Source organism: Leptodactylus fuscus, chromosome 8 (assembly GCF_031893055.1).
Source record: "Leptodactylus fuscus isolate aLepFus1 chromosome 8, aLepFus1.hap2, whole genome shotgun sequence".
NCBI classification, from domain to species: Eukaryota; Metazoa; Chordata; class Amphibia; order Anura; family Leptodactylidae; genus Leptodactylus; species Leptodactylus fuscus.
Window position 1 is genome coordinate 71,908,484 of NC_134272.1, and position 20,543 is coordinate 71,929,026.

At 41.7% G+C, this 20,543-nt stretch overlaps 1 protein-coding gene across 1 annotated transcript; it reads right to left on the reverse strand.

Moving 5' to 3' along the window:
- Positions 1-426: 426 nt before the first annotated feature.
- ERICH2 (glutamate rich 2) lies at positions 427-19,668 on the reverse strand. Its single transcript, XM_075285460.1, has 14 exons — positions 19,588-19,668; positions 14,154-14,345; positions 14,081-14,104; positions 11,068-11,101; positions 10,162-10,198; positions 9,271-9,307; positions 8,295-8,343; positions 7,365-7,401; positions 5,758-5,856; positions 4,922-5,016; positions 3,691-3,824; positions 3,298-3,355; positions 1,719-1,790; positions 427-583 (listed from the first exon to the last, which is right to left on the reverse strand). The coding sequence occupies exons 1-14, from the start codon at positions 19,666-19,668 to the stop codon at positions 468-470; spliced, it is 1,065 nt and encodes a 354-aa protein (XP_075141561.1). The 3' UTR covers positions 427-467.
- Between the last annotated feature and the right edge of the window lie 875 nt (positions 19,669-20,543).

Here is a 20,543-nt window from a genome sequence, read left to right on the forward strand (position 1 = left end):
GGTATTAGCTCATACAAGTGAAGGTGATAGTTGGGCCTATAGAAAATCGGTAAGGGCTAGTACTAACTAAAACAAATACTAACAAATAATGAAAACTACACAGTTATCTCTAGTTATTTGTATTTACATACAGAGATGACATAGGCTCTGATCAAGCACTGTTCTAGCTTTTATCAGGGCTCAGCAGGCACTTTGCATCGTTGACAGACGGCTCCATTAACCACCAATTACAGTGAAGAGTGGAGAACAGAGAGAGCAGAAGACCAGCCACTGCCCCCTCCAGTAACAGAGCAGATACTCAGCAGCTATGGCACCTGCTTAGCTCTCAAAGGGAAAGGGTTTAAAGTTTTCTAAACAGGAATTTTACAGAAATTAATACAAAATACCATTATATTTGTATTTTCAACCGTTTTAGGTAGAGTCCATCTTTTTAGAAACCAGGTTGTAAAAGGGTTTTATGAAATATGTTAGGCAGTGCAATGATCTTCAGCATCATCTGTATCGCTGGTGCCTTCATCAGTCTCCTCATCAGTCTCTTCATCTGAGTCTTCGCTGTCCTCGTCTTCACTACTTTGCTGTTGTTCTGCAATGTATTTAACAAAATGGGACAGCTTTACTAATTCTGTCTAATTTTTAGAAAGTGTAGACTTAGACTAGACAGTCTTAACTGGTGCCAGATTTATCACAGTGACTACCATTGGATGATAAACAGCAAGGCTCTGGAACTCTCTGCCCCGGGAAGTGGTGGATTCATTGAGCAAGTTCAAAGAGGGCCTGGAAGCTTTTCTTGAAGAGAACAATATTACGGGTTATCGATACTAGATTTTAAGGACATGTTGATCCAGGATTTTTATACTGACTGCCAGATTGTGGTTGGGAAGGAATTTTTTCCCCTGAAATGGGGCAATTGGCATGAGCCTCATGGGGTTTTTTGCCTTCCCCTGGATCAACACTGTAGGGATTGTAGGGTTATAGGTTGGACTTGATGGACTGATGTCTTCATCCAACCTCATCTACTATTTAACTGTGGATATATATTTGTAAAGCATTATATTAGCATGCTCATGGTAGAAAGAACATTGCAACATGAAAAACGCAAAGTCAAAGGTTCTGTTAAGTGGTAGTAAAGTGGTATTGGTACTAGTATTCATTCAAGGGGTTATCCAGGTTCTACAATTGGTAGTCTATCTTTAGGAAAGACCATCAATATAAGATCAGCTGTACTGAGATAGCACAACTCCAGGATCATGTTCACAATATATGAGATGTAGGTTAAAGGGATTGTCCTGTTTCCACAATTGATGCCTTGAACTTAGGATAAGTCATTAATATTAAATTTGCATGGGTCTGACACCCAGGAGCCCCACAGATCTGCTGTATTGAGACTCCCATTATTGTTTCATTCTGAGAGCTGCATGGCTCATTTGTTGCAAAAACTGTAGTGTTGGGTGTAGGTACCGCAGCGCTGTCCATAGACTTCAATGGGACAATACTGTGGTACCAAAATCCACCGCTACAGTCTGTATGGTGAGTGAACAGCGCAGCTCCTGAAATGTAAACAACACTGGGAACTGCGCTGACTCGATACAAGCTGATCTGCAGTGTCCCAGGTGTTAGACCCCCGCAGATCTAATATAGATGGCATATCCTAAGGAAAGCTCTTTAACCTGCATCTCTTATACTGTAAATATCATCATAAAGAAATCTGCCATTCTTACCAATTTTCAGCATTTCCTCAATAAGTGGTGAAAACTGTTTTGCCTCTGGATTTTCTGGTTCATATAGAAGGACTAAAATTGGAAAGAAAATTAAAATTATAACATTGGAAATATTAATATTAATATCTGAAATTTAAAATATATTTTCCTCCCATTAGTAAGATAGGACTCTGCTACTTTCGGACGAAAGATCAGAAAGCCTACATTGGATATTCATTATTATTATTGTTTATTTATATAGCGCCATTAATTCCATGGTGCTTTACATTATGTTCTGTTGCACATGTACATGGTAGACCCAAATAAGTCTATGGGAATGCTGTCAACATATAACTACATATGAGGACTTGGTATTTAGAAAGGTGATCAGGGAAATAGGCCCCAGCTAAGAACAGTGATTTCAAACAGGGTTACCCTGGAAATCCGGCAGCAACATTCTGGTTGGGAGGATGGCACATGTCTGTGCTCCCCTGCTTCTTTATAAGACGTCTACAATTCCTCTCTACTTTGGCTACAGGTCCATAGAGTAGAGTGGGGTCGGTCATGTGTCTGAGATTTATAGCGACAGCAGGAGAGACAGCAGACACAGGCTATTGCCCTACCCTGATGAGTTCTGCAAAGATAATACATGGGACTCTGGGGGACCTGCTTATATATAAAGATTATACAGTGAAGAGAATACACTGGTACGCTTTATCTTTCCTTGGATAACCCCTTTATCAAAATATACATTAGATTATCTTTTATAGATGAGTACAGACAGGGACTTGTTCTGATGTCCTTACACTCCTCTTTCCCAAATGGCTGCTGGAAGGTGTAACTGTGGTTATGTTGTTCAATAGCTTTTACACAAACACATAACTACAAAACTAAGCAGAACTTTTCATAATTTTGCAAAGGAAACTTAGAAGTGTTATTCTTACCCTATAAACTGATATCATACAGCTAGTGTATGCTATATTGCTATAATCGTGGGGTCTGACTTCTGACACCACATGGGTTCTGGCAATAAATGGGCTCGTGTAGGCGCTCGTGTACTGCTGCATCCTCTTCAGTTTTTCCCCGACATGTGCAGGGAACTGAAGTACAGGTTAATAAAAATGCATGGGGACGGCAGCAGTTCCCTGCACAGCGGGTGGCTGGGGTAACACTGTGCAGGGAAAACTTAGAAGAGGAACGCTAAAATACTTGTACTTGCCTCCTTAACCCGCAGGATTGGTAGGGGTATGAGGAGTTGGACCCCGGTTAGGTAGCATGTCCTAACAATATGCCATCACTAAGATGGAAGTATTTCTTTAAAAATGTCATAACAGTCATCTAATGATAATTAATATCAGAGCTATTTTCATTTCCTAATACAATGTTATTATAGGAAGGGCTCTCCTTACAAGCAGTAAGGATATTGAAGAATCATATTTCCCACTACTACCCTATCCAGGCCATCCGCAGCACGCTGTATTCTAATAATGGACTACAGGGGCACTAAGGGGTTATTATATATCACTATTATAGCCTAGGCACCGATATGTAAGAACACTCCCCAAGCTCAGTTATATGTGTACTATGAACAAATCCATACTCATCTGACACAGCTTTTGTGCCACTTGGTAATCCTCTTCCATTACAGCATTGATGAACTGAAAAATAGGAATAAAAAGTGACACAAAGTAATGAAACCTAATATGATCTAATAATTACATATAGTAATGATTCACATCTGAGCAGAACACATACAGAGTAACATGCCATAATATGAGACCATGTGATGTGTATCCTCTATGGACAGGAGGAAAAATTTCTGTTCAGGCTTGTAGGGGTAAAGAATACAGACACTGGAGATAACTGGACAGCCTGAGGTTGTCGCCATTGTAATCCTGACCCTGAGTAACATAGTTTATATTAATGGTGTCTATTGCTCCCATCCCACTGGGCTCATTAAAAGTCCATGCTTGTTAACCCAAAGCCATGTCACCTCTGCTAGGAGCTCTATGGGAGCCCGGCCGGTTTCATCATCGCTCTCATCTTCATCACTAGACTCCTCCAGACGTCCTTTGATGTTGCCGCTCTGAATGGCCAATGATTGAGGTCCTGTAGTTTCTTTTTCATCTACAGTAATGAAAATCATACAAGGCAGTGTGGTTAAATTGGGTCATCTCATAGGGTCAGGGAAGGTGCTGGGTGATACACACATAGCTCAGGTGCACAGCGCTCATTTAGTTGTAGTCGCTATATTAGTTATAATATAGAATATTCCCAAACTATAATTAAGATGCATTTATACTACTATATACCAGCCGCATGGCAATAAAACCCACATAATCATTCCAGCTTAGACAATGGTTTTAGGGCTACACAAGCTGAACAGTTTACTAAAAAAAAGTAAACCTCATTTCCAGAAGCACAGAAAGCCTTTCTTTTACATGGGACAAATAATGAGTTTGTTACTCTAGCCCCACATCTATATCTTTGGGCTAAGTGGCTTGTTGATGCCCTCCTTTCCAGTAACAAGCACTTGAGGCACATGCTCTACCAACCACCACTCTATAATGGGTGTTCGACCTCTGGGACCTCCACTATTCTAAAGAATACATTTATATCTGCACAAGAAATACCAATGCAAGGTCATTATTACAACCAAAAATCACATTCTATTAAGCCAGGGTGGATACATTACATTAAAACTTAAAAGGGTTTTCTGGACCTAACCCTGGACCCCACACAGATCAGCTGTTCCAGCAGCCTGTTCAAACAGCTGGAAGCTGGTGCAGTGGACACTAGTTTGTGCAGGCTGCTCCTATTCATGTAATAGATATGTTGCTGCAATTCTCTAGAACCACTGATATGCAGTGGATGGAGCTGCTGCACTAATGCCCTGTTCACATCAACCTTTGGATTCAGTCCGGGGGAAGTCCGCATGGGGACCCCCCGAACGGAATACCAAACGCAAGTGCAAAGCGCTGTGCTGTTAAAGCACACGGAGCCCATAGACTATAATGGAGTGCGTGTGCTTACCGGTAGATTTCTGCAGGGATCGTGCGGACAGGAAAGTAGTTCCCAATCTACTTTTCAGTCCAGCAAGCACTCGGACCCCATTATAGTCTATGGATATTGTGGATATTAATTACACTTGGCTGGGTAACAGAATTTTTTTTTACTTTTTTTTTTTTAAACTTTTTTTAAAATATGGCAACAGTGGTCATTACCAGTGCCTCTTGGTATGGAGGATGTCTCCTGCGATCTACTATTTTCCAGCGAGCTCATCTGTAAGCTGGGTGCACTGAAATCTGGAATACTACTGCTGCAAACAGAATAAAAGCATTTACAACATCAGTCCATATCATCAGAGACATATCTATATGCTAACTAGACTTGGCATTGTTGGATTTGTTGCTCTAAGTAAGCTTGATACGCACAGGAGCAGTTCATTAACTTCCCATGTATACAGTCATGAGAAAGGGGGAGTCGTGTCTCCTATTCTGAGTGTGCACCGTAACTTGGCTAAATGGTAAAACCCCTTTAAATGCTCACAATATTAAGGTGTACATGTCTGTATTTGTATTAAAGGGGTTTTCTGAGACTTTTATACTGATGAGATATCCTTAGGATAGCTCAAAGATATCAAGGTCTGACTCCAGGTACCCCCACCGATCAGCTGATTGAACCAGCAATAGCAGAATCGGAAATAGCAACGGCGTGAACTTTGTATTGGCCCAGAATGCTACGGCAGCTCTCTCCCTTTAAAGTAAAAGGGTGAAAGCTGTAGCACTTTTCTGGGACACTGCACAATTTATGGATCTCTGTTATTTCCAGTACAGCTTTGGCTCCTTCATCCGTGGGGACTCTGGGAGTCAGACCTGCATCGTTATGATATTGATGACCCAACCTCAGATCGGTCATTGATATAAAAGTTCTGGAAAACACCTTTAAAAACACTCAAACAATCTATGAAGTTGCAGTAGTTTCCTCTACAGACATGCACACATGGAGTATATGGGAGCTAAGCATGGATATGAATCTTCTGCGCTCATGCCATACATACCTGTGTGCCAAGGGCTTTACTGTACACAGTGGGATCTGTTTTGTAGGGATATAACTTTTTCTCCCAGCTGATTCTTGTCTTCCAGCTGCGCTGCCAGGTCTAAGGAAGAATACAACTCCATTGAACTATATATGTTAGACTGTGGAGTAATACCATTTCACAAAATTATAGCGCATTGCTACAACATGCCATCTGCGCAAGTCCTTCTCTGGGATCTGGACTGATCAGATTGCAGTGCAAGTTTTTTGAAGTGGTGCAGGGCCAAATATACATTTTCAAGGTTTTACATTAGTATTTCCAAATGCTTCTGCTGCTAAACGATCAGATGATAGGGCCATATTAGGGAATTGTTAGTCCTGCTATTGTGCACTTATATACCCAAAATCAAGCATCAAGTATCTGTTATTACCCAGCTCTATGCATTTTGGGTGAGGAGGTGTAGTTACTTTGTTCACATAATAGCACCTGTATAATCCTGCACAGGTTACACCCCCTTTCTAAATAGAAAACCAGTCAATCTTCTAATATAGTTAAAGCTGAATAATGTCACTAATAATCTACTTTAAAGGAACAAAATCAATTTTTCCCTGTATTGCGTCCCACATGGGATCTGCACCATTGACCGGGAAATGAAGATGAATTAGAGGCCTGGACAATCTGCAAACATGTAAATGCTTCATGAATGTCTGCAAGCTCTTCATTGTTTCCTTACAGGTTTCACACACATGGAAATAGGAGCAATAGTCATAAAGGATCATCACTGATGGTATACTGCTGAGATGTGCCTCCACTTTATGATAGCCTGCCAGGATACCTACAATCCTGAGGATATAGGGCCCACATTGCTAGTTTGGCACAGTGGCCCTTTCACTGTTTTTCCCTGCACAATAGCGCAGCCAAGTTAAGGGAAGTCAAACCCCAATTGATCAGAAAGCGATGCTATTCCTGACCCCCACCAAGTAAACTTCTGACATATCTCTGATATTGTTTAATTAGTAGGAAATATATTATTACAACTAACAAATATTAAATGGATTTTCCAGGATTATGACATTGCTGACCCATTCTTAGGTCAAACAAGCTTTGTGACGCTGGGTTCACCCCAGCGTCTGGATTCCGTTATCAGGTTTCCGTCTTCTGCATGCAGAAGACAGAAACCTGTCATGGCGAGTCCGGCCGTGAGCGCCGGTGAGCGTTTTATGCTCTCCGTGGTGAAACGTTTTTTTTTTTAAACCGGACACAGAGTACTGCATGTCCGACTCTGTGTCCAGTTTTAAAAAAATGGTTTCGCCACGGAGAGCATAAAATGCTCACCGGCGCTCACGGCCGGACACTTTTCAAGCCCATTCAAATGAATGGGTTTGAAAGATGCCGGCAGGTTTCCGTCTCCTGCCCCTGTTTTGTGCAGGAAACGGAAACCTGCAGAACGAAGATCGGGCGCAGATGTGAACGAGCCCTGACTGATGACCATGACATCAATTATGAGAAAAGGCAATTAATAACGCTGTGGAAAAAAAGGGATGCCTTTTTGCTGCATTTTTTCCCGCAGTGGTTTTTAACTCCTTTCCGAAATATGAGGCCTTAGCCTAAAAGTAAAAGTAAATTACCTTGAGCCTGCTTCATAAGGATGAATGACCAATTCCTCTGAAAATGAGTAAATTAAGATTACATTAAATAGTGAATAAGAATACATAAAACGGTGCTCAAACACACAAATGATCTGTTTTGACCATTCAGTTCAATACATTTGGAGTGTCCACAAGTATACCAATAAAAAAAAAACAAAAAAAAAAAAACACTGGGTGAAATTTACCAAATGTGCCCAAATTTTGGCTTAATTTGTGCCCCAATATTGCCCTGCATTCTGCCAATTGTGAGTTTTTGAGACTTTGTGCTCTGATTAAAAAGGGGAGTGACTTAATGGTAAAGAGGCGTAGGTTAATTTTCATCATAATATGTAAAATTGCACCAATTTTTTTTAATGTAGATTGTGAGCCCCATATAGGGACCACAATGTTCTCTTTTTTTTTTTTCCTATCAGTACGTCTTTGTAGAATGGGAGGAAATCCATGCAAACACGGGGAGAACATACAAACTCCTTGCAGATGTTGTTCCTGGTGGGATTCGAACCCAGGCCTACAGCGCTGCAAGACTGCAGTGCTAACCACTGAGCCACCATGTTGCTCCACAAATTGCACAAAATTTTTTGTTGCAAATGAAACCAAACAATAGGTGGTGTAAAATTAGATAAATGTGTCTGAAAATGTACCAAATTTATTATCCAGTATCAGTCACTGAGATACATTAGATGGGATTAGATATAGAGATGAGCGAGTACTATTCGAAACTGCCGTTTCGAATAGCACACTCCCATAGGAATGAATGGACTCAGCCGGCACGCAGCCTGTGCCGGCGTCCGGCCACTTAACCCCCTGCGCCCTGGCTGCGCAGGGGGCAGTTTCGAATAGTACTCACTCATCTCTAATTAGATACTCTGCCCTACTATGCCTAATATAATAGATTAGTAGTAGAATTACCTTTGGGTCCGAGCACTTGTAGTTTCCCATTTTGAACGTTTATAGGGCACTGCAAGAAAGGACAAATGTTATTTGTAAAGAAACCAAATATCACAAAGACTACGATAAAGGCTGTATACACAGATTATTCTCCATAGTAACAGATCCAGCTTGATCTACATACATTATATTTGCAGAGATTTGTCTCTAGTTTGTGAGCAATCCTTGTAGCCAAAAACATGACATGATTATTGGGTATCAGAAATGTGAAGTATGGCTTATAGGGGTTATCAGTTTCTAGTATTGGTGGTCTATCCTTAGGATAGGCCATCAATATTAAACCTGTAGGGGTCTGAAACCCAAGATCCTTGCAGATCAGCTGTACAGAGACAGTGTGGCTCCTGGTATTGCTTACATTCTGGGAGCCACACTGCTCACTCACTGTACAAGTTGTAGTAGAGAGTGTAGGTACTGCAGCGCTATCCCATCAACTTCAACACCCAGGACCCCACAGATCTAATACTGATAGTCTATACTCTCGCTCCCCTTTATAGTAAATGGCCTTAAAAATTCTGGCTGCCTGTACACACTACTAGGGGGAGCCATTGAGCTTACTGACTATACACATACTTACCCACAACCCATGTTACTAACGGCACCGTTAACCCTCCACTGTACAAGGATGGGCCTTACAGCTCAGCATCACTACTGGGTGGTAATGAACGCCTCCTCTGACAGTAAAAGGCTATGGAAGAATACTGTCAGGGGTGCATCCTCACACCCCAACAATTACGCATAGGAGTAAACCCTGCCCTTCTGACAGTGGAGGGAGATCGGTGCTGAAACTAACAGCACTGATATCTCCTGCACCCAGGCGCATACTGGCAAAGGTGGCAGCGCTGAATTCATCTCGCTGCAGATTTCTAGTGGTATATATTACTGCTGATCTGCAAGGACGTGCAAGGTTCTCTTTAAAGAATATTTCACCTAAAAATACCTTTGTTGTGAATTCTGGACTCTGAGAATTATTCACGCTACAGAGAGAGGAAACAAACAATGTTATCATTAGTCCATATAGTTAATACATGTAATTCATGTGAAGCTTCTATGTTGCCATGTGATATCAGGAATCCCTAAAAAGTACTGAAGAAGGACTCACACAATTGCTTCCGTTTCTAGGACTCCCCAAATTAACACTGTTATGACAGGTTTCACTGGCACCCCTTTATCAACAAAATCTAAACTTCTCTTTACATACTACAGTTATATCATTGCAATATTTTTTTTTAGCCACTTCATGCCTGGGGCCATTTTCCCTGGTTCATGACTGGACGTATTTTAATTTTTTTTTTGGTACATGCGGTTTTGAAGGCTATATCTTTTTTTTTCCGTTTGGGTTATTCAAATAATTTTTGTGTCTTTTTTTTGATGATACATAGGAAATTCTTTTTATGTCAATTTTATTTCTGCATGTTTTTTTTTTTTTAAATATCTGGATAAATGTAGAAAAAAAGGGGAGGAACACTTGTCTGTTTTTCATATTTTTTTCTGTTTTTTTTTTAGTAGTTTTTTGAGGTTTTTTTAATAGTCGATAAATTTTTTATTTTTTTGTAGTTGCTTATTTTTTACACATCGTGCCGCCCATTAAGATCATAATAGACCTTTGTGGGGCATTTTATCATTACCTTTTTTTTTCGTATTTCCCCTGTAACTGAGGCTGAAACATTAGCCCCTGTTACAGAAGGAATACAGCCACATAATATATAATGCAAGGCTGATCTCCCAGCGGCTCCTGACATTCCCATGGAACAAAATCGTCTGTGCACAAACAATTTTTAACACCACTTTCTAGCATAAAAGTCTTTAGAAATTCGCCTACTATACGTACGGAGACATCGGTATACTGGCTTTTGGATAATCAGCATCTAGAGTGGAGAATAGAAAAAATATCAGATATTAATGTACGGAAAGTGTCAGATATACTAGATACATATTTCTTGTAGAGAAACAACATTATTTCCAGAAGTGGTCTCTCCCCCTGCAGCGCCACTGCTGGGATAATGAATCATTGCACAATTTTCAGTGAAATCGGTGGGATGTCCATGTAATGCTCAGATGTGCCGTGTCCTCCAGACTGAGAAATGACCTATGTAGCTGCTTGTCTCTGGTCAACATACAAGGATCTACAACAGGGCGATCTCCTCTATGAACTCAGATGTCCCTGATTCAAATAACTATTAAAGGGGGCATTCACACTGAGTAACGCCGGGCGTGTATCACAGCCATACACGTCGGCGTTACGGCAGACTGCCGAACACTTCCCATTCACTTCAATGGGAGGGCTCGTAACAGCGGCGTTTACGAGCGCTCCCATTGAAGTGAATGGGAAGTGTTCGGCAGTCTGCCGTAACGCCGGGACTGTCACTGTCACTGACTAATGGCTCGGCTTTCTGGGCTCTGCATACATCCACAATGCCTGATCCCCGCCAATCATGATAAGAGGAGTCCAGTGTTTATTTATGTGCACAAAGTCAGTTCTATACAGTTTGAATGGAGGGTGCAGTACAAATACTCAACCACCACATAGGACTCACATCCTTGTACTCAGTGAGCGTCCCAGTTATCAGACACTTAGCACATATCTTGTGGAAAGGTGATAGATTTTGGGGAGACCTTTGTACATATCGATATACCATCAACCATAATGGCGGAAACTTAACCCAGTTAATATGATGTTTTTGACATGCTCCAAGATCTAAAATAGCCCTTTACAAATAACATCAAGAACTAATACCTTCTGAATCAAGAACTTCCAGCTTTCCAAATTTCTGGAAAAGAAAACAAAATGATAAAATAGAACAATAACTATATAGCAATGTGCAAGCCCAAAAAGAGTCATGGTAACCAAATATGATCCAAATTAACTATTGCTATCATTCTATCCACTGCGGAAAATGGAGTCTGTATAAGTTCACTAAGGCCTATACTAGGAATCCTTATTATACCAAGTTAGGTCAACCAGCAGTAATGATATAAGATCTCGGTCCATAATATGTAGTGAGGTGCACATTGAACACTGTTCACATGTGCACTGTTCATTTCTCAAGGTCTGCTCTGCTACATGAGTTTATCTCTTGGTTTGAGTGAAACCACTACACTGTTGCAAAGACTTTCCTGACTAAGCCCAGGAGACATATAAACAGAATTCATGACATTATAAGGGATGAGAGGGGATATGGATGAAGGGAAGGAGTATGACAGGTTAGATTCACATGAAAGAGGTGCAAGATGGCACCTGAGGGGCCCCCATTTTAACGCATCTGTGAAAATGGCCCAAAATAGGACATGACCTATATTTTGATGGTCTGTCATAATAACAGTCATATGAATAACCCCCATTAACTGTGAACTGAGAACTAGTGTTTGTCCCAGATGAAGGCCCTTTGAAAACATGCCAGGGATCGGAAAGCTTGTCTGTTGGCTGATCACATCTTTTATGTGGGTGCTCATCTGTTGGCACATCTCCTTGTGTAAATAAGGGGGGTGTGTAGCTGACAATAGTGTAAGTCTATGAGAAGATGGGACACACACACAAATGTACAATCAAACCCCTCCCAATATTTGTACAGTGAATATGGAATTAAAATTGAGCGACTTCATATCATTCATTGATATATTACAGGCACAAATCTAGCTGAGCAAAGGATCCTAAATAGAGATGAGCGAGTACTGTTCGGATCAGCCAATCCGAACAGCACGCTCCATAGAAATGAATGTATGCACCTGGTACATCCACTTTGACGGCGGCCGGCCGCTTAACCCCCCGCGTGCCGGCTATGTCCATTCATTTCTATGCGAGCGTGCTGTTCCGATCGGCTGATCCGAACAGTACTCGCTCATCTCTAATTCCTAAAGCAAAGAGAGGGACCCATAATCTGTAGAAATGAAGTTGTCGATTATTATTATATACACTGCATTTCTGAGCCGAGATCTTTGATAGCTGCTGCTCTTACTTTTATCTAACAAAAAAAAAAAAATCCTTACGCTAAGGAACCAAGTTGTGGAAATGCAGTGGAAAGAAACGCTGTGCTTTACAGTACCTGCAAAGTGAATGAGATTTTGGTTAATCTCATCCACACAGTGCAGAAAAAATATGCGGCGGAAAAGCCACGTTTTGAAAAATTCTGCATGTCAATTTTGGCTCTGGTAACGCAAGCGCTTTCCCAATAGATTTAATAAGGGAAGAAAAAGCACAGAGAAAAATGCAGCAAAAATGCTGCTGAAAAAAATGCAACACGTTTTTGCTGTGCTTTTTTTCTACATCATTTTTTTTTTTTTTAAGCTCTTTACTGCACGGGACAAAAGAGGGAACCGTCTCCCACGCTTCATTTCGCTAAATGTGATCAAAGGGTTGGTTCATATTAGCGCTTGTATTCCGTCCGCAAGGAGTCCGCATGAAGACCCCCCCGGATGGAATGCAATCGCAATTGCAAGTGATGTGCTTGCAAAGCACATGGAGCCCATAGACTATTATGGACTCTGTGTGCTTGCCGCACACTGCCCGCACGAATGAATTGTGCGAGCAGTGTGTGGCAAGCACACGGAGCCCATTATAGTCTATGGGCTCCATGTACTTAACTGCACTGCGCTTGCATTAGCGTTGGTATTCCGTTCGAGGGGGTCTTCATGCAGACTCCTTGCGGATGGAATACAAGCGCTAGTGTGAACCAACCCTAAGGCCGAGGACATACTTGAATACTTGGTGGAGGTTGTGAAAGGTCCTTATTAAAAAGTGTTTAAAAAAGGATGCCAAGTGTTGTAGCTAGGTTTTCCTTCAGGCTCGGTTCACATCTGCGTTCGGGCCATTCCGTTCTCCTTTACGCATGAAAAACGTGGAGGGAAAAGCTCTGCAAGCGGCGGAAACCACACAAATCCCATTATAGTCTATGGGGTCCGCAGGTTTCCTAAGGTAACCACTTTTTCATGCGGATTAGTTTTCCATTTGGGGGGGTCCCCAAGCGGGTTCCCTGAATGGAAACCCATGCACAGATATGAATCAAGCCTTACTTGGAAAGCTAGTATTGCGTATTGCATAACCAAGCCATGTATCTAAATACTCTGCAGGGTGACGCCTTAGTGCCCACTGTGACACAAGGCAAAAACAAATCTCATTATGAATGAAGAATAGATAACTAAACTATAGACACATAAGGTACTGATTACAATATGTTACTTTTGATAACACTCCATATTAGCATTGACACATTTTCTACAGGATGGAAACTCCTCACCTTGCACGCGCTGACTTTGGAAGCGGATCCAGAAAATACAGTCCTGAAAAACTCAGAACACAGTGACACCAGTTATATCATTTATCATCGCCCGCCAGTAAAGACATTTCTTAGCTATTTTGGTGTTACTTTCGGAAACCTTTGACTATATTCCCATATTCAGGCAGCACGGAGGTCCGGTTTCTAGCACCATCGCTTTGTAGTGCTGGGGTTGAATCCAAACAAGAGCAAAATCTGCATTATGTTGGAATATTTTTGCCACTACGTGTGACTTGAGGTTATATTCACATACTGTATATCCCTTCTATACATCTGTATGGGGCTGTAGCATGCACGTGGATGTATAAAATAATCGCAGCAACTTATACAACAAATCTGTCACGTGTGAACACGGCCTTGCAATGAATAGCTGATCATTCTCAAATGACTGTGGGCCGATTAAAGATAATCCATTTCATCATGGAGTGACAATGTAAGGACGAGCTGCTCCTGCTGTTTCTATGGAGAAGCCATTACCTGCTCATTCTTGGTTTTCAGTCTCTGGTAAATGGATACGGATCCATTGGACCGTTATAACGGAGCAGTTTACGGACGATAGACTAGAAATCGGGGCGCAGAAACTTCGCCGGGGATCGTTGCCTTGGTAACAGACGCGCAGGGGCTTCAGACAAATCCTCTCGGTCAGGAACAGAGACCAGAACAAGTGTTCCGCCGTGCTGAGAAGCTGCAGCTTTAGCGCCACCTGTTGGCCGTCACTTATACAGAGCCGATCATTGCTGTACTGAATAGAGGACTCAGCAAGAACTAGGAATAATGTGAATGACTTACAATACTGTACTGTATAATAGAGTGAAAGGCAAATAAAGTTGAATATTATTAGGAGATACCAGAGCCTATGGTTCTTTCTTTGTCAAAAAGTGACAAAATCTTATTAGAGGCGACCGCTGAGCCTGTCCTTGCTTCCAGCCATGTGCATAAAGGTTGTGGCGGTTTGTAGGGTCCAGAACCGTATCCGGCCATTCTCCACTCAAGTGTTATGTGGATAATGGAATCCAGTATTGAGTTAGTCTAAGCTTGTTTTGAGGATCTTCATTGACAAGCACAAGCCTTAGGGGGAGTTCACACGGAGGAAAGTGGAGCGCAATCTGGCAAGTATACACGTGCCGGCAGATGACGCGCTCAAAATTCTCCCATTCATTTCAATGGGAGTTAGGAGCGTATACGCCGCGTTATTTTGCGGCCGTGATTTTGCGGCCGCAAGATCACGGCCACAAAATAACGCGGCGTATACGATCCAGGCACCCATTGAAATGAATGGGAGCATTTTGAGCGCGTCCTCTGCCGGCACGTGTATACGTGCCAGATTGCACTCCACTTTCCTCTGTGTGAACTCCCCCTTAGGCCTCATTCACACACCTGCAATCTTTGGACATGTAAGGTCCGTGATAGGTCAACGGTCTGTGGAAAAGAAGAGAGATCTGTACGCTCTTATAAGGCCCCTTGGTGCAACAATAAGTATTCTGGCTAATCCCATCCACACATTGCAGAATAAAATCCGCAGCAGAAAATCTCTGTTTTCAAAAACACTTGTGTTAATGAAAATTGCAGAAAGTCAATTATACCTGCGGAAACACTGGCAGGTATAATACAGGCAGAAAGGAAGCCATTGAAGTCAATGGGAGGCTTTTTTTCAGCGCTGAAATTCCACACCAAATTTCTCCGTGTGAATGGACCCTAAGAGAAAGGTCCGGCTTCTTTAACCACTTTCACCAGCTGATGGAAGTTAAGTCTAGCCATATCCTTCAAATTATTGTCTGTCTGACCATGTAATGCCCTGAGTGCCACAGAGCAGTAGCGAAGATTGTCCGTGTTCTGGATCATAAAAGGGGGTCTACAGTAGGGTCCCTACACACCCAGTAATACATAAGTACAGGGCTTATTCTATTATGATATTTGGTGAATTTGTTGGTAAAACCAGTCACCTCTGCTGGAATCTACCAGTCATATAATAGTAATGTAGGGTGTAAATGTCCACATTTAGCTTCTCAAAATAAACTCAGCTTTTCCTTAGAATCAAGATAAATGATTACTGTACACCTACGAACCATTTGTCTGTAGGGGGAAAAAAAAGGACAGGAAGGGTTTAAGGGGTTTTCCGGGCCCAAATCAAATTTTCATACTGATAACCTATCCACAGGGTAGGTCATCATTATGTCATCTGTGGGGTCCAACACCCAGACCCCACACAGATCAGCTCTTCTAGCATAGCACGCAGTATTGTTCCTATTCAAGTAATAGGACTGGTACAGTAGCGCCATCCACTGCATAAGCGTTGGTGCCAGTGAATTGCAGCACCACTCCTATTACTTGAATAGAAGCAGTGTTGCACCCGTTACCTGTCCACTAGCAGCTTTTGGTACCTGGAGCCTGCTAGAAGAGATGATCTGTGCATGGTCCAGGTGTTGGACTCTTTATAGGTCATCAGTATGAAAACTTGCTGGATAGCCCCTTTAAGATTCAAACAAGCCTTATTTTCCCCAAGGGAAAAGTCTGTCCAAACCAATTTGTTGGCAGTATCTTATGTGTATGACCAGATGACTTCATGGTTTTCAGGCCTCTGTGTGAGATTTGCCCTACTCTGCTCAATCTGTTCCTTTTTTGGACTGTATTTAAAAATGAAGGAGAGGGACATCATAACGGCGCTCGTCCTTGTGTAATAGTCTGTATTGTTGTATATTAAAATGAGATTACATTTGAGAAGTGACTCTATTTTCTGCGCCTCGGGTCATTTCACTTAATGGTTTTGTTTAAAACTTATGGCGAGATCTAAAAGGCAATGACCGCAAAAGCTGTAAAGTAAAAGGGAAGATTTGGTTACTAATTACTGTATATATTGTGTACACACAAAGCGCTCCCTGGGTCTTCTCTGCTCTTTGGACTGTTTCACATTATTGCAGTCAGTAAAAAAAGTGAATAAGTGAATGTATGGAAATAGATCACTAATATCTGTTTCTCAAAGGAGTCTTGTGAGGGTACACTGAGATGTGATTTAGGATGATTTCTGCACGCTATACATTGCTTAAAGGGAGCCTGTAAGGGCAATTTAGGACACTAAGGCTCCGTTCCCACGGAGTAACGCGCCACGTATTCAGACATGTATACACGTGTCAGAGTGTGATTGCTCAAAACAGATCCCATTCACTTCAATGTGTGCCGGCTTATGGCGCTACATATTGAAATCAATGGGAGGCTTTTTAATCCATTGATTTATATGTGTAGCGCACATGAGCCGGCATGCATTGAAGTGAATGGAATCTGTTTTGAGCGCTCACACTCTGACACGTATATACGTGTCTGAATGCGTGGCGCATTACTCCGTGGGAATGGAGCCTAAGCCACCCACAGGTCTAATAGGGTTCAGTGTCCCAAATTGCCCCGCTATAAAACTTTCCTGCAGTTGAGTTGGATGAGTCTTATCTCTGGTGCTCCCAACACCTGCGCATGCGCCCTAAGGGCCCCTTCACACAGCGTAAGCGCGCCGCTCATTTAGACACGTATACATGTGTCCGAGCGCTTCAAAACAGAGCCCATTGATTTCAATCGGAAGCGCGTGTATATGCCGATATACGCGCGCTTCCCATTGAAATCAATGGGCTCTGTTTTGAAGCGCCGCGCTTGGACACGTGTCTACGTGTCTAAATGAACGGCGCACTTACGCCGTGTGAAGCAGCTCTAAAGCAGACATGTATTTCCCTGGTTCCACTGAAGAACTGTGCCAGGACTTGGGAGTACAACCAATAGGTGAGTATAAAGCTTTTCTATTTTTAAAGCGGATTGCGATATAACATGGTGATTTGGAACGCTAAATCCCTCTCCATAAGGACATGTGGCTGGTTTAGTGTTCCAAATTGCCCTGAGAGACTTTAAGCCCTTTAAGCTTTTTCCCTTTCCACCCTCCAATGATTTGCAGTAATCCACTGGAGGCGACCCTGCGAATGGGAGAGGTGGCCAAAATATTCTGTGGTGACCGAAACACTCAACCGTGTCTCCAGCCCACCTCCCAAGTTGGTGCAGTGCTGAGGTGGCCTGCAGGTAACTGATGGTGGTGGCAGTTCCCCTGGGATGCTTTCATTTGTGATATTCTTTTGGTCAGAAGGGCCCTCGATGATAGGTGCAGCAATTGGCAGAGTGGTTACAGTCGAACAATAGGGTGAAGCAAATAAAACATCTTCCAGACTACCGTCAAAAGGAAGCACATTGGGAGAACTACCAACGCATCGGGTACCATCACGGACAACAACTACTACCACATCCGCTAAATTACCTTCAGTGGTATAATGTATATATATAATGTAATAAACAACAGCTGAGGCATAAGTAGAAGTATATATATATAATGTATTGAATATTATAGTACATTGAACACTTAGATAGAAATATATTTTTAAGTATACAATATACTGGCTTATAATAATATCTCTATAATCCAATACATCATATAGTGACAGTACAATAGTAATGCAATGATATACACACATATTAAGCCATCATCATATCATTCACTTGAGTAGGTGGAGCTGCAGTACTGGGCATAACCACATTCCCATGTGTGGCACTGTGACTGAATAAATGAGGTGAAGTGGAAACAGCCACATTCTTATTGTGGGCACGGGTATTAAAAGAGCGCTACTTGAGACACTAAATCCCTTGATCCATAAGGACCTGTGATTGGTTGGGTGTCCCAAATCACCCTGACCGGTTCCCTTTAAGTGCATGATTCCCTTTTATACAGGATATATCAATATAGCGGTGAACAGTGATTTCCTTACATGTGCCTTTATACCTTTCTTGCTACTAAATCTGTACTTTTAATGTTCAACAAATCTGGCCTAGAATCCAACTTTTTGAGAGCAAATTGAATTAATAATTTACTCGGACTCTCCGGTGGAGCACATGTAGTAACCTAATTTATTTCCATTACAATTGGATTTATACATTAGTGCAATGGCATATATACCATCTGCAGCCAACAAATATAGACTATAAAGCCAAACTCATTAAAAGCAGATTTTTATCTGGTCGCATTTGTCTTTGAAGAAATCGCGAAACATCACAATGTTCCAATCAGCCCCTGATTTACAAAGTAATCTTTTAAAATGGAGATAGCTTCCTTATCCGGGCATACATCTGAGCTAATCCAAAATAGAAGTTGATTCCAGCCAGGTTTCGTGGAAAATTGAAAGATTCTTCTTTATTATTTAAAATTACATAACATGTATGACAGCACACATCTCAACAGGAGCATGGGCATACATCTGAGCTATCTGTAATCCATGTGGGCAAAAGATATCAAATAAAGTCTTCCTAATGAATTCCCTTAAACATGCAACTTTTATGGCATTTCAGATCAGTTCAGCAGTCAACCATTTCATTGCCACATGGAGACTATGCTGTACAGTTTATGATATACTACTTCAAAGAACGGAACCTCATTTATGAATTAAGAGCCGGAATCTTTCCTAGATAATGGGGTCCAATCTGCACAACCATACTGTAAAATGGTTTTCTTTCCAAAAAGGTAGTAATGGATATGAAGGTAAGGGTGGATTCACACCAGCGCTCGTGCTCCATTCAGGGATTCTGTCCCTGAATCTGCTTGAAAAATGCAGAGAAAAAAGTCCTTTTCTCTCCACATTTTTCGGATGGAATCCCTGCAGACCCCATTACAGTCTATAGGGTTTGGGGGTTCCGTCAGGTAACCATTTTTTTAGGCTATGGCCCCATGCAACATCCCGCAACAAAAAAATCTCTACGGGAGAAAATGCGGCGGAAATTCATCATGAAAATGCCCCCAAAAGTGACATAACGGTGGGGGCGCATGGTGTCACTGTCCCCAGGAAGCAATTTTGGTTAAATAATATTAATTGGTGGTAATATGTGCTGTTTTTGATAAATTTATAATTTGGTTTGTTCTAATTATGTCCTCCCCTATTTTCTGAGGTAATTCTACGAATGGTGCTTACCATGGGGTTAAGCAAGGTCAGCTGTGCCCAGCACGAGCAGGTTCTAGAAGTTTCCAGTTGTTCTGCCCAGTAACGGGTCATCAGTTGATTGGATTACAGATGTTCTGCCTAGCAACCAGGTCAACAGCTGATTGGGCAGATGTTTCCAGTGGCGGCAGATTTGTACATAAAAGACAGCTCAGCTGTAATTGTGTGCCAGTTCCTGAGGAGAATCATCTGAGGAAGAAAGGCAGCGCCCACCCGCCCACCCTATTGGTTCGGGTCATCAGAATTGTCGTGACGTTTTATTAGAGGGGGTGTTAGTCGCCCAGCTACTGCTGGGTGGACTTGATGGTCAAGTCAAATTATTGTTGTTATGGTTGTGTATTTATTTGATTATTTATTTATCTGTTTATTTATCTATCAATTAATTTTATTGCTTCATTAAAATATTTAATAATTTATGTTGGTAACCCCTTAATAAAACATCACGGCCAAATTTTTATAGCACTAAAAAGTTGTTGTGTCTTTATTTATTTATTTATATTTGATTTATTATTGATGTTTATTTTATGGGATTATTGATAATATTTCCTGTGGGTCATGTGACACCATGGTTCTTCCCTTAGCGCTTTGCACTGAAGGTTCGCACAGTTTTCCTCTATGGACCTTCTGCTTCAATTATAACCTATCGGGAAACCGCTGGCGTTTTTATAGGTATAATTCACATGCTGCGATTTCAAAAACCACAATGGATTTGGAAATCACAGTATGTCCACTGCACAAATTTTAGTGCAAAGTGCTGAGACTGTAAAATGCTGCATTTTTTGTTAGCTTCCTGCACGTGGGGTCCAGCCTTAAGCGGATTAGGTGTCCGTTTTTCGGGTCCAAAAGGGAACCTGAAGAACAGAAAGCTGCTTGTGTGAACCTAACGTAACTCTGCCAATCCAACCTCAGTATACCATCTACAACTATAA